This window comes from Lepidochelys olivacea (assembly GCF_965140295.1).
Source record: "Lepidochelys olivacea isolate rLepOli2 genome assembly, chromosome: 14".
Lineage (NCBI taxonomy): Eukaryota > Metazoa > Chordata > Testudines > Cheloniidae > Lepidochelys > Lepidochelys olivacea.
This window is the reverse complement of record NC_140424.1, coordinates 3,491,446-3,504,520: the sequence shown is the minus strand read 5'-3', so window position 1 is coordinate 3,504,520 and position 13,075 is coordinate 3,491,446. Positions and strand designations below refer to the sequence as shown.

Here is a 13,075-nt window from a genome sequence, read left to right as displayed (position 1 = left end):
TGGTCGTGTCTACAATGACCCCCAGCTGGGAGTAATGCAATATTAGTAGATCCGGACTAACCGGCAAAGGAAATATTATAAGGAACACACACACCCCAACCGTGAGTTGTGAATTAATTGTTTATCATTAATTAAAATCTTAATACAATTCGTATAATTGTAATAAAAATCGACAGCACTATCCTTAGCTATTCATATCAATGAAGACAATAGCAAACACGACACCAACACCCCCCCTCACAACCACACACTGTAACCCCTGTCTAAACCTAGGGTCCCAAATAAACCAGCACGTCTCCGGCTAGCCAGCCCTCCTCACTTGTGTTGCTGTGAGCGCCCCCCGGCGCCTTTTGCCTGCTCTCGGCACCAGTAGCCGCCTGGGTCTGGTTTAAGTGCCCGGATGCGGAAGTACTTGTTCCTTTTCACCGCCGCGTCTGTGGCTGTCTGAGTGAGTGGCCGGGGGGTGCGCAGCTGGATCCGCCGGCATCCTCGGCGGGGCCGGGTGCGGGGGTCCCGAGGAGGGGATGAGGGACACGGGGGAGCGGGTGCGGGGCCAGGCGGGCGGGCCGGTTGGCGGGGCGGGGCGGGGCGGGGGCGAGGAGGGGCGAGCTTGGGGCTTCTCACCCCCCCCCACCCCCGCGCTGACGCCATCTTGGATTTTCTCTCCCGCAGGTCCCCGCAGCCCGGCCGGTCGCCATGGTGAGCCAGCACGTGGGGGTGATGGGCGCCTGGGTCTCGGGTGGGACGGGGCGGCGGGCCGGGCCCTGGGGGGACCCTGCGGCGTGGCGAGGGCGGGCCGGCCCTGCGGGGAGTCTCTCCCCGTCTGCTCTGGGGACCTGGGCTCACGCCCCGCTCCCCCAGTGCCCCGGAGGGTGGGCACGGGTGCGAGGGGCTGGCGGAGCATTTCCCTGGTGCGAGCCCGCTGCCGGGCAGCTGAGCGGCCTAGGGCTGGCTGGTTCGGGGACACATGCCTCCCGCAGCTCGCCAAGCTGAGGGGCGTTCCAGATAGGGAGTCTTCATAATAATCATTTAAATTTTTTTTTTTTTATGTACGTATTTCCAGCCTCGCAAAATCGAAGAGATCAAAGACTTCCTGCTTACAGCCAGGAGAAAGGATGCCAAATGTGAGTAGTACTAGTTGCCCTGGGGCTGGGTTGAAGCCCTGCATGGGGCCTGCTTGGCTTCCGTCTGTCTTCTAAAAAATCATCTCCTGTTGAAGTGCTAAAGAGGGCTTTCCTCCGTAGAAGCTGAAGGGAGGGAATCTTTTTACCCTAGTGCAGACAGAGTGCGTGGGCCCCACAGCATGTCTGCTTACTTATATGTTTAGCTATGGCCACGTGGTTGTTAGGGAGCGATGTTGGGACTTAAATTCCTGGAGCCGATGAGTACACGTTAGACGATTGGTCAGGGGCTTGCCCACATGCTACAACTTCCTGTCCAAGGGCAACTGTATAGAGTCTAAGTTAGTTGACACAGGACTGACCATGAATGACTGCTCAGTGTAGATCCTGTTCACCATCTTTAAGGCTACTATTCTGTCCTGGATTCGGTGACTTTCCAGCACCTCTGGGACTACTTCTGGGGCACAGCTGGAGCAGGTGTCAGCCCCCTGGGATGCTGGAGCAGCTGGCAGGTGTCCGGTCTCCTTGGGCTTCAGCAAGGGTCAGCCCCTACCTCCGGAACAGCGGTGGGCATGCTCTCTCTCACCCCCACCCCCAAGTATTTTTTAGTAAAAGTCAGGGGCAGGTCAGGGGCTTCTGTGAATTTTTGTTTATTACCCGCAACCCGTCTGTGACTTTCACTAAAAATAACTGACAAAATCTTGTCATGTCTGCTACTAATGGGTAAATCCTGTCCCTAGCAGGGGACATAAACCTGACTCTGCTCTAGATCCACACACTTCCGTCTGTAACAAGAGTGGGGGCTGTTCTTCCCAACACAAATGAATGTGTTAGTGACTTATTCAATTGTTTAAGATTAATATATAGTAGTGTTAGTATGTGTATTAAGTAGAGGTGCACTTCCTGCCCTGTGGAGCTCTGTCTAAAAGTAGTGGTTTCTCATTGGATTGGTACTTAACATGGTGACCTTGATTAAATGGTGTAAGATGGGGAGCGGAGCAAATTCTGGGATTACAATAGTTTTCTCATACCTTGTGTTGAATGCTACAAAAATAATCATCCAGGAAGTGGCAATCACTAAATAAATATAGCAGCATCTGAGCTTAAATAAAGCAAGTAGAGGCTAATTGCAATGCCTGTTAAATAGAGAGTCTGACTGTGGTTATACCAATGTTAGTTTGTTTTTTCTTATAAACTGCGTTTGTGTTTGTTTTGTCATGACCCAAGTTCAGGACTACATTTCTCCTGCAAGAATTGATGCTATTGGGGCACCTCAAGTAGTGTAAGGAGTGCGGCTCCTTCCCTTCATGGGAATGTGGTGAACAGGGACACACAACCTTGCACTTGGGTTTTGGCAAATAAGTGATGTTGGAAACTATTTGCAACTATGGTATGATCCTGTGTCTTGTCAGTTTCAGTCTAGCCTTTCAGCCACATATTTAATATCAAAAGCTTTTCATATTCTTTTGAAAGAGGCACCATTAACTCACTCTTTTGCCTGTAATTGTCGTACCTGCTATTGTTTCAGGTGGCACCTAAGATGACTAATTGCAAAATGAGAAATGTCTCTTCGGTTTGCTTTTAGCATTTGACAGTACTTCGTGTGTGGTTTCCCAGTGGTTCTCAAACCTTTGTATTGGTGACCCCTTTCACACTGCAAGCCTCTGAGTGCAACCCCCCTTATAAATTAAAAACACTTTCACACAATTATAAATGCTGGATGCAAAGCAGGTTTTAGGGTTGGGCTGACTGCTCGCAAGCCCCACATAATGTCACGACCTAGTTTGAGAGCCCCATTTACACTGTTCCATTCTTTGTGTGGGTCTTGCACTGCAACAAAGAGGAAAAATACTTGAAAATGGGCTTTGTAAAACCCATTATGTGAGCAAGAGGTGAGGGCATGGTGTAGTACTTGAAACATTATTATGGCTGATAGTGTCATTTTTAAAAAGCATTTCAACCAGTTCTGGGTTCGGTAAACCTCCGATTAGCTTCTGTAATGCAGAACTCTTGGGGCTTTTTCATACTCTGCTTCAAGAAGGGAGGCTAAGAAGCACAGTTTCATATGTTTGAAGGAACTGTCTAGTTAAATTGGTTTTAAAGACAAAGATGAAAAACTGGATTTAAAGCATCTTCTGCAGCCTTGGATAACTTGAATTGTATGTAAAAACATGGTGGTGGAACTTGAAATGTTGTTTATGTGCAAAAAGATCATAATGGTAAATACAACCTTATAACACTTAAACTGTCTCACTCTGTTGGAATTTGTGGCACTATAAATTTCAGTTCATTAAGTTTTGTGTGTGTGTGTGTTGGGGGACAATAGCCTGAAATATACAGCTGTTTGCTTTGTGAAATCCTCATGTGGTCTATCCTCTTTACTGGCTGGAGTGAGTTAAATCCAGTGAAAACACTTCAGCTGCAGCTGACACTAACAAACTGATGAGGTTTTTGAGCTGGATTTTCACTGTGCCCCTTTGTGATGGCAGTAGGGTGGCCAGGGTTAGATAGTCTTGAATTCTGCTCTGCTCTTAAACATTTGAGGCAGAATAACTGGTGTGCAAGGCCTTGTAGTGGGAGGGCTACTTTTTTCACTGGGTTCCTGAGACTTTCCTTGGCTGGCTGGAGTGGCTTGCAAAAGTTATTGTGTGCGCAAGGCACTAATGATGTGCTAACTCCAGCTTCTTTCTACTGCAGCTGTCAAGATCAAGAAGAACAAAGACAATGTGAAATTTAAGGTGCGTTGCAGCCGGTATCTCTACACTCTGGTCATCACAGACAAGGAGAAGGCTGAGAAATTGAAGCAGTCCCTGCCACCAGGTAACTGACTGTGGGGGAGGGTGTCCTGTATTTTATATAGCATTTTTTCAGATCTCAAAGTACTTATAACCAGCCTCTTGTGTTATCTAGAGTTACCAGTGAACTGGCGCCCCTCTTTCATTGTGACGTGAAGTGGAACAGGAAAGTGAAGGCTTTGGGACCCCCTTTGTTTGCTCTACTTTTGAGAGCCTCACACTGCTAGGCTGAGCAGGGGATGTGTGAAATGGCTCTTTCTGCGCATACAAGAGCTGCCAAAGAATACACACACGTTTGATGAAGGGTAGTGCTACATTATGGAGCACAGACCCTCGTTCTGGCTCGCTGTTCATTCCCTCAGCTTGATCGGATCTGTAAGCTGTGGGTATTCACAGTATTCTACAGTACATGAAATAGGGGAGCAGCAGATACACTGATTTGGTCAACTTACTGTACCCTCTACCCAAGAGGTGGGCAAACTATGGCCCACGGGCCACATCCGGCGCATGGGACTCTCCTGCCTGGCCCCTGAGCTCCTGGCCTGGGAGGCTAGTCCCCGGTCCCTCCCCTGCTGTTCCCCCTCCCCCGCAGCCTCGCTCTGCCACTGGAGCAACACTCTGGGCGGCCAGGCAGCGCAGTTGCAGAGCCGCAGCCTGACCAAGTGCTCTGGGCAGCTGGTGCTCCAGGCAGGGGGCAGGAGAGGTTGGATAGAGAGCAGGGGAGTTCAGGGGGTATGGATAGGGGTCGGAGTGGTCAGAGGGCGGGGAACAGGGGGGTTGGATGGGGCAAGGGTCTGGGGGGGGCAGTCAGGAATGAGCGGGGGGGGTTGGATGGGGTGACGGGGCAGTCAGGGGTGGGGGGTCCGCGGGTGGTCAGGAAGCAGGGGGTGGTGATGGGACAGGAATCCCGGGGGGGGGGGGACAGGGAACGGGGGGTTGGATGGGGCCAGCAGGGGGGTCAGAAAGGAGGCGGGGGCTGGGCCACACCTGGCTGTTTTGGGAGACACAGCCTCCCCTAACCGGCCCTCCATACAATTTTGGAAACCCGATGTGGCCCTCAGGCGAAGAAGTCTGCCTGCCTCTGCTCTACACCTACGCACATCCCATGCATCATTTGAGAGCTTATTGAGCCTACTGTCAAGTGCTGCCGTTACCATAGAAACGGATAAATGATGACACCATCAATATGTTTAAATGACAACTTTGGGGTCAAAGAAACTCAAATTTATGTCTTGAAATAATAGTCATTAAACTAACAGAAACCAATGCAAATACTTCAAAGTGTTACAACAACAATCTAAATGGTAAAATTTGATACAGGTAATATTGAAATGTAATAGCACTGGTGACATTTCTAGTCAACATCATCTCATTCATCATCGTGATCTCTGTCGAGTGTGTAGGTTACAACAGTGTGTGCAGGGAAAATTGTCCTGACTGCAACAGAGTTGATTGTCTGGCAACTGTTATTGGTTTAGGCACAAATAAGATCTTGCTGAAGATCAGATGTCACTGGGGCCTTGAAGCATACAGGAAATAGTTCATCCACACTTTTTCCATCCATGTTGCAGGGGTGATCCAATATCTGTGCACAGGCATCCAAATCTTTGTTTGCCAAGAGCGTGTCCTGACGTGCTCTTCAAAACTACTGACATGGTGGGAGTTTGGCCAGTGACACTTGCCTTTTTGATGGCTAGTTTGAGGCACAAGCAACTGAGGTCTTTGTGGGTCTCTCTTTCTTTCTTGCTCTGGTCATGCACTGCTACCAACTTCTTTGCTGCAGAAATTGCACCTTGTCCATCTCTCTCCCAGTTTGGCAAGGTCTCTGAAGCAGTAAGCTCCGTCTGCTTTGACAATGTTAAACAGATTTTTTTTTTTCCCCTAATACAAAATATGGATGACTCAGGGTCACATCCTGTTAATGTGTGTACTGCAGAAGTCAGGAGTGAGTGTGTGGAAAAGTTGCATGCACAGGGATGAGGTAATGCTAGTCAGTTGTGCTGGTAACAGTGACTGTTTCACTCCACATGTTATCTGTGTGTTCCATTTTTGGAAATTAGCGAACAGCAAGGACCAAAATATCTGAATCGGGGACCTAATTACTACGGCTCCTTTGACACCGAGACACACACGTCATATTGGCACGTACATAATGCAGAAGCTTCCTTGTGAATACTGTACAAGCCTTAGGCTTCTTTAGCCCTCTGCGGGTGATGGACTTCACTGCTTCACTATTGGAAAAGCTTCCAGCAAGAGGGAGCGGGTTTGCTCCTGCGCGCTCAGCTGCATATTCACAGAGGAATTTTACCAAGTGCCTGCTTGTTGCCTGCCACGTTTCTAAACTTTTTCCATGGAGGTGCAGGGTGTCCACCCATCCTCTGGTAACTCTTGCATCCAACCTTATGTCCTGTCTGGCACTGTTTTTCTGCAGTTTTCACAGAGTTACTGTTGTTATATCTGTCAAAAACTTTGATTATAGAATTAATTTTGTCAAATCCTTTTAGCGCCTGCCTCAGGTACTGAGCAGCCAATTCATTGAATGTCTGTAATTTTCTGTAGCCATGATTTGTGTGACAGCCACAGCATCTCTGATGTACACTGTGGTTTCTTTGTTGCATGCTCTTAACTCATGGATTCTTTCAGCTTGATGCCCTAATTCAGCTTTGTCAGTTCTCATTGTTCCATCAGTGTGGAAGAGGACATAGGCACAGGTCCTACTGGGCAACTAAGAACAGTTGCCATTGAAACATCATCCCTTCATTTTCTAAGGACAGGGCTCTGTGGAAAGCAATTTGTGGACTGACAGCTGTAATGACTGTCCCTCCCTTTCTAGACTAAATGTCTGATTTCTTGGCTGGACTAAAGAAGGTACAGATCCCATCAGAAATCAAGTGCACCTCTCTCAAACCTCTCCTTTTGTTCTTCACCTACATCTTTTGTTTTCAGTAGACTCTTGTCTGATGCAACATCCGATGTACAAGTAGATATGTTGTTAAGCATGTCTGGATGTGATTCAGGGTCAAATGAATTTGTCATTGTTACTGACAGTGGTTAGTAAGAGCTGTAACATGATCTTTATCCTTCTTCAGTGCAGGGGCAAGGACTTGTTTGTGGACTTCATTACTAGTTCTTAGGCCATTTCTTTCTCTCATAGCTTTTGCATATTCATAATTTGAATGTTACCTCTAACACTAATGCTAACCTGTGCATAAGTGTCACTGAATTAAAAAGCTAGTTCCTAGATCAGTGATTCTCAACCTGTTTATCACTGTGGGCTGCATATGCAGCTGACAGCGTGTTACCTGGGCCTCAGGTTGAGAACCACAGTGTCGCTTCTCTCTCTCTCTCTCTTCCCCCCCATCCCCAGCACTTCCTGCCCAGGGACCCCCTCCACAGAGTGGGGCCAGGAGCAGAGCCCTGGGTGGAGAGCCAGGTGGCAGGGCAGCTGTGCAGCAGCCCAGACCCAGGCCGCGTGGGGCCCGCCAGCCTTTAGCATGCATCTGGGTTGCAACTGTATGCTAATTGGGTTGAGAACTACTGTTCTCGACTATTTCAAAGGCTAGGACTACATGCATAGGCATTCCAGACTAGACGCTACGTTGTATGTGCAAAAGCTTACAAATGGAGCAGCATGACATTAGGAATTCATGTACATTGTATCTATCCACTCTGCCAGACAAACTATGGACATATGCAGTCAGCTGCTACTGCTGCACAACCTTCAATGTAAGGCTGATCTGGTCAGCAAATTCTAAGTGAAAATATCCGACTATTACAGTCACTTGTGGGGTACTTGGACAATTGAGAGTCTGCGATATGAAACCAATTCATGGTAATACATGGCAAAATGTTGATAGTTGCCATTTTTTGTCACGTGCCAAACAGCATTATTTGTAGGGGGAAAATTGCCCTTGCAGAACCAATGACCATCTTTATCTGGGAAACACTACATTACGGTGTGTAACTTAAACAGTAAAACCTATAGTCACTGCAGTGTTTCTGGAACAGCAAAGGAGGATCAACAAAAATTATTAGAGGACTAGAACACGAGTTATGAGGAGAGGCTGAGGGAACTGGGGATGTTTAGTCTACGGAAGAGAAGAATGAGGGGGGATTTGATCGCTGCTTTCAACTACCTGAAAGGGGGCTCCAAAGAGGATGGCTCTAGACTGTTCTCAGTGGTAGCAGATGACAGAACGAGGAGTAATGGTCTCAAGTTGCAGTGGGAGAGATTTAGGTTGGATATTAGGAAAAACTTTTTCACTAGGAGGGTGGTGAAACACTGGAATGCGTTACCTAGGGAGGTGGTGGAATCTCCTTCCTTAGAAGTTTTTAAGGTCAGGCTTGACAAAGCCCTGGCTGGGATGATTTAATTGGGGATCGGCCCTGTTTTGAGCAGGGGGTTGGACTAGATGACCTCCTGAGGTCCCTTCCGACCCTGATATTCTATGATACGTCCTCATTTTCGGTACCACGGTTTCACTGTGCCTACAGGGATATGGCCCCACTTGATAGCCTCACATCACACCTCATCTGCACATACATTAAAGAAGCTTCAAATGACATACTGCATGGGTGAGTGTAGGGTGGGGGCATTCAACTCCAAATATATGGCCCTTTTTTTTTTTTGGAGGGGTGCCTTATGCCTTAAACGTCACCTCATAGGGAGAACTACTGTGGGCGGGGTTGCCCTGTCTGTCTAATTTTGGTTCACTTAGTATCACTTGAATGCTGTGCATGTCCCATTGTCTTAGGGGCTTGTTGCTTCTGGCTGTGTATCCCCTATTCCTGGTAGTTCGCTTTGTGCTTTGCCGGAGTCCAGTGTCGGAGAAGTGTCCAGCCCTGCAGTCACTGGTTTCATGTGTTAACGTAATGAAAGTGACGCTTTTTGAAGAGAGCTGCTAAAATATGGGAGACGCTTAGGAGGCTGACAACAGGGGTCACCGCAGAAAGTAATGGCCTTCAATTAAAAGGGTGAATGAGACTATGCATATGGGGTAACATGGACCAACAAGCAGAGAGGTGGTTGAGGCGCCAGCAATAGAGATCCGATAACACCCAAAGGACTCTGATTGTCTGGCAGTGCTCCTCCGGGAGCCCCTGGTGTCACATGCACTCATGGGCAGAGTGTGAACTGCAAGTCCTGCCCTGAAGGGAATGATGGAGGGACTGTAAGTGGGGAAGGAGATAATTCCCTCTTGCCACAGCCATCTGCTACTAGGAGAGGTTCTGGTGTTGCCATAAGAACGGCCATACTGGGTCAGACCAAAGGTCCATCTAGCCCAGTATCCTGTCTTCCAACAGTGGCCAATACCAGGTGCCCCAGAGGGAATGAGCAGAATAGGGGATGGACTACTTGACGATTCCCTATCGCCCATTCCCAGCTTCTGGCAAAGAGAGGTTAAGGACACCATCCCTGCCCATCCCATAGAGTTTGAGATCAGCAAAACCATTCTTGATGTGTCAGCCCAATTCAAGTGGCTTTTTGGTGCTGAATTCCAGGTGTGGGGGCTAAGTGCCCTCCCTTGGGGCAGCAATGGGGTTTGCTGCCCCGCCGACTGTATGAAAATCATGGACTCTCTCCCAGTATTAATTCTGAAACAGAATATCTGGCCCTAGCCTTGCAGCATCTGAGCAACTGCTCTTGCTTTGAAAGCTATGGGAGTGAGGTCTCAAGTCTGGAGGCTTTAGGCTTCAGAGAAATCCACTCCTGACCTGTCATTGGGGACCACAGTCCTTTCAGCAGCTTGTCTCCAGGATGCAGTGCACCTGTTACAGCGTTTCACAGCCAGGCAAGCAGAAATGATGAGTGTGATCGATCTCTCTTTAGCTACTCAACCTTTCTTTTTCCCCTCCTTCTCTTCAGGTTTGGCTGTGAAGGAGCTGAAATGAACCAGTCGTGCTCAGAGCTTTTCAGGTGTGAGATAATAAAAGAGGGAACTGCTCTTGCGTGTCTGGCTTCTCTTTTCTGAAGGATGACTTGACCAACCTACTGCTGCTTATGTAACTGCTCCAGAAGGAATGTCATCAAACGGGCAGGCTCTATCCCAGCTGAGCATGGCCAGGGTCCTCGTGCTACCCCAGCCGGCAGTTTGGAGTAGCTGCAGGAGCCGCGCCTGTACCACCTGTACTCCACTGAAAGAGGTGGTAGCCCAGGGCTTGCTGGCCAGAGATACGTGGGTCACGTGCTGGGTTGGCCCCTCAGTCTGTTCAGATGAAGTTATCATCAGCTGCCATATGGTCTGCTTTTCATTTATCACCCGCGTCCGAACGTGCTGGGTCTCTTTCGCCCAGCGCAGCCGGCACTTCTAGAAGTGAATAGAGATGGAGGCACCAACTCCAGCGTGGGAAGTTGCTGCTGACATCACTCTCAAACCTTGCCTCTAGTACGAAGTGGGCAGCAGCCATACCGCCATGCTCCTCTAGCAGAGACGCACCTGTGCCAGCTACAGAGCTGGAGCCAGTGTAACTGCACCTGCACCGGGGCTTGTCCTGGCAGAGCTGTCAGTGGGTGCGGGTTTCCCCCCGTGCTCCTCACTGACATGTATGCGCTGGCAAAACTGAGGGTAGGCCAGGCCTGGCTCTTTGGACTGCAGCGTGTCCACGCTCGTGCTAACGTGCAGGGAAAGCACTCGTGGCTCGCATCCCACAGGTTCACCGGCTGTAATGCCGAGATTTCCTTCCCGTGGGCTGGGGCTGCAGTTGGCCTTGTTGGTTCCGGTTCCCTTGTCTAGCGTTCAGTTAAGCAAAAAATGCCGCGTTCTCAGCCTGACCTCCAAAGGGCTTGGATGCCTTCGAACTCGCTGGGAGACGGGCACTAAGGCCACTCCCACCTCCCACAGGGTCTGGCTGGTGCTGCTGTAACAATCGCTACCTCAAACTGAGGAAAGAAGATGGCAAACTTGATTTTAGAGGGATAGAACCCCTTGAGTTGCCAAGCTTTCCATCCCCATGCTGAGAAGGCAGCGGTGCCGGTCGCTGGCTCTAAGCCTTGAGTTCTTAAGAGACATTAAGCGTGGGGGTGTTGCACCTTTGTTCTAAGAAGTTTACCCACCCAGGGCTCTGCACTGAACTTTCTGACAGTTCAGCACTGGGGTTTGTGGTTTTCTGTAGTACAGACTGAATTCAGATTAGCAAGTGTCTGTGGGTTCATATGCAGGTTTGCAATCACATAGCATCCCTGCACACGGACTGATTTCATGGCAAACTGAGAGAGGTTTGTTGTATTTTTAGCCTTGTAGCATAGCTTAGCAGAGAGGTGGACAAACTACGGCCCGAGGGAGCAGGGGGCAGTTGGATAGTGGGTAGGGTCCTGGGGCGGGGGGGTGTCAGGGAGCGGTTGGATAGGGCAGAGGTTCTGGGGGGGGCACTCAGGATGGGGAGTGGGGGGAGGTAGATGGGGGTGGAGTCCCAGGGGGCAGTTAGGAGTGGGGGTCTGGGGGGGGGGTTCTGAGCTGGGGGGGGCCAGGCTGTTTGGGGAGGCACAGCCTTCCCTACCTGGCCCTCCATACAGTTTTGCACTGCAATGTGGCCCTCAGGCCAAAAACTTTGCCCACTCCTGGCTTAGCAGCTAGAGAACTTGGAGTTGCCAGCACCATATGACTAGCTAGTCTCTCCACAACCAGTTTGGAAGCCCCTGTTTTGCGACCTTTTAGTGCTAATGCTTTTCAGAGTGGTTTGATTTTACTAAGCTTAGTCTAGCAGAACAAAGGGGTAGATGAGTGATGGTTAAAGTGCTAGCAGAACCTTTAACTGGCAGTAGATTCCGGCAGCACTGATACGAGCTCTGGGCTAAGTGTCCCATGTCTCCCAGAAAAGGGCACACACATGGGTGCCTCATAGCTTCTTCCCCAGTTCTGAAGCCTCGCTAGCCAAATGTGGGTTGGCGAGGGGTTGAGCTGAATAACTTAACTGCCCAGGATAAAGAGTTCTCTGCAGCAGGCAGAGTGGATCTGCCTGTTGTCAGTGTGCTGAATTTGTGGAAATTTCCGGGTGGATTAAGCTGAGATGGCTCAACCACACCATGTGAGATTCAGGTCAGTGCTTTAGGTTAAGTTCCTCTTCTCTTCCCCACATATGCTGCGTTTCATCAAGAAGGCTTCCAAAGCACTCTTCTTCGTGCCAGCTGTTCTGTGCTGCTGCCAGGATTCGGGGATCTTCAAAGAATTGATCATTTCTGAGTAATATTGTTGGGCAACTCCTATGTAGTAGAGTAACAGCCGTGTTAGTCTGTATTCGCAAAAAGAAAAGGAGGACTTGTGGCACCTTAGAGACTAACCAATTTATTTGAGCATGAGCTTTCGTGAGCTACAGCTCACTTCATCGGATGCATACCATGGAAACTGCAGAAGACATTATATACACAGACCATGAAACAATACCTCCTCCCACCCCACTCTCCTGCTGGTAATAGCTTATCTAAAGTGATCATCAAGTTGGGCCATTTCCAGCACAAATCTAGGTTCTCTCACCCTCCGCCCACCCACACACAAACTCACTCTCCTGCTGGTAATAGCCCATCCAAAGTGACCACTCTCTTTAAAATGTGTATGATAATCAAGGTGGGCCATTTCCAGCACAAATCCAGGTTTTCTCACCCCCCACCCCCCTCCAAAAACCACACATACAAACTCACTCTCCTGCTGGTAATAGCTTATCCAAAGTGACCACTCTCCTCGCAACGTGTATGAAAATCAAGGTGAGCCATTTCCAGCACAAATCCAGGTTTTCTCACCCCGCTCCCCCCCCCCACACACACACAAACACAAACTCACTCTCCTGCTGGCAATAGCTCATCCAAACTGACCACTCTCCTTACAATGTGCATGATAATCAAGGTGGGCCATTTCCAGCATAAATCCAAGTTTAACCAGAATGTTGGGGGAGGGTAGAAAAAAACAAGGGGAAATAGGCTACCTTGCATAATGACTTAGCCACTCCCAGTCTCTATTTGTGCTGGAAATGGCCCACCTTGATTATGTAGTACGAGCTGCCACTAGGTGGCACCATACAATAAGTGCAAATCAAGACATTTGCAGTGTTGTAGCCTTGTTGGTCCCAAGAGATGAGAGAGAGAAGGTGAGTGAGGTAAAATCTTTTATTGGACCAGCTGACACTGATGCAAAAGACAAGCTGTCAAGTGCCCCAGAAAGGCAAGAA

At 49.1% G+C, this 13,075-nt stretch overlaps 1 protein-coding gene across 1 annotated transcript; it reads left to right on the top strand.

The window, feature by feature from the left end:
• Nucleotides 1–345: 345 nt before the first annotated feature.
• RPL38 (ribosomal protein L38) lies at nt 346–9,861 on the top strand. Its single transcript, XM_084646771.1, has 5 exons — nt 346–448; nt 673–699; nt 1,064–1,124; nt 3,819–3,941; nt 9,783–9,861. The coding sequence occupies exons 2-5, from the start codon at nt 697–699 to the stop codon at nt 9,806–9,808; spliced, it is 213 nt and encodes a 70-aa protein (XP_084502897.1). The 5' UTR covers nt 346–448; nt 673–696; the 3' UTR covers nt 9,809–9,861.
• Nucleotides 9,862–13,075: the final 3,214 nt, after the last annotated feature.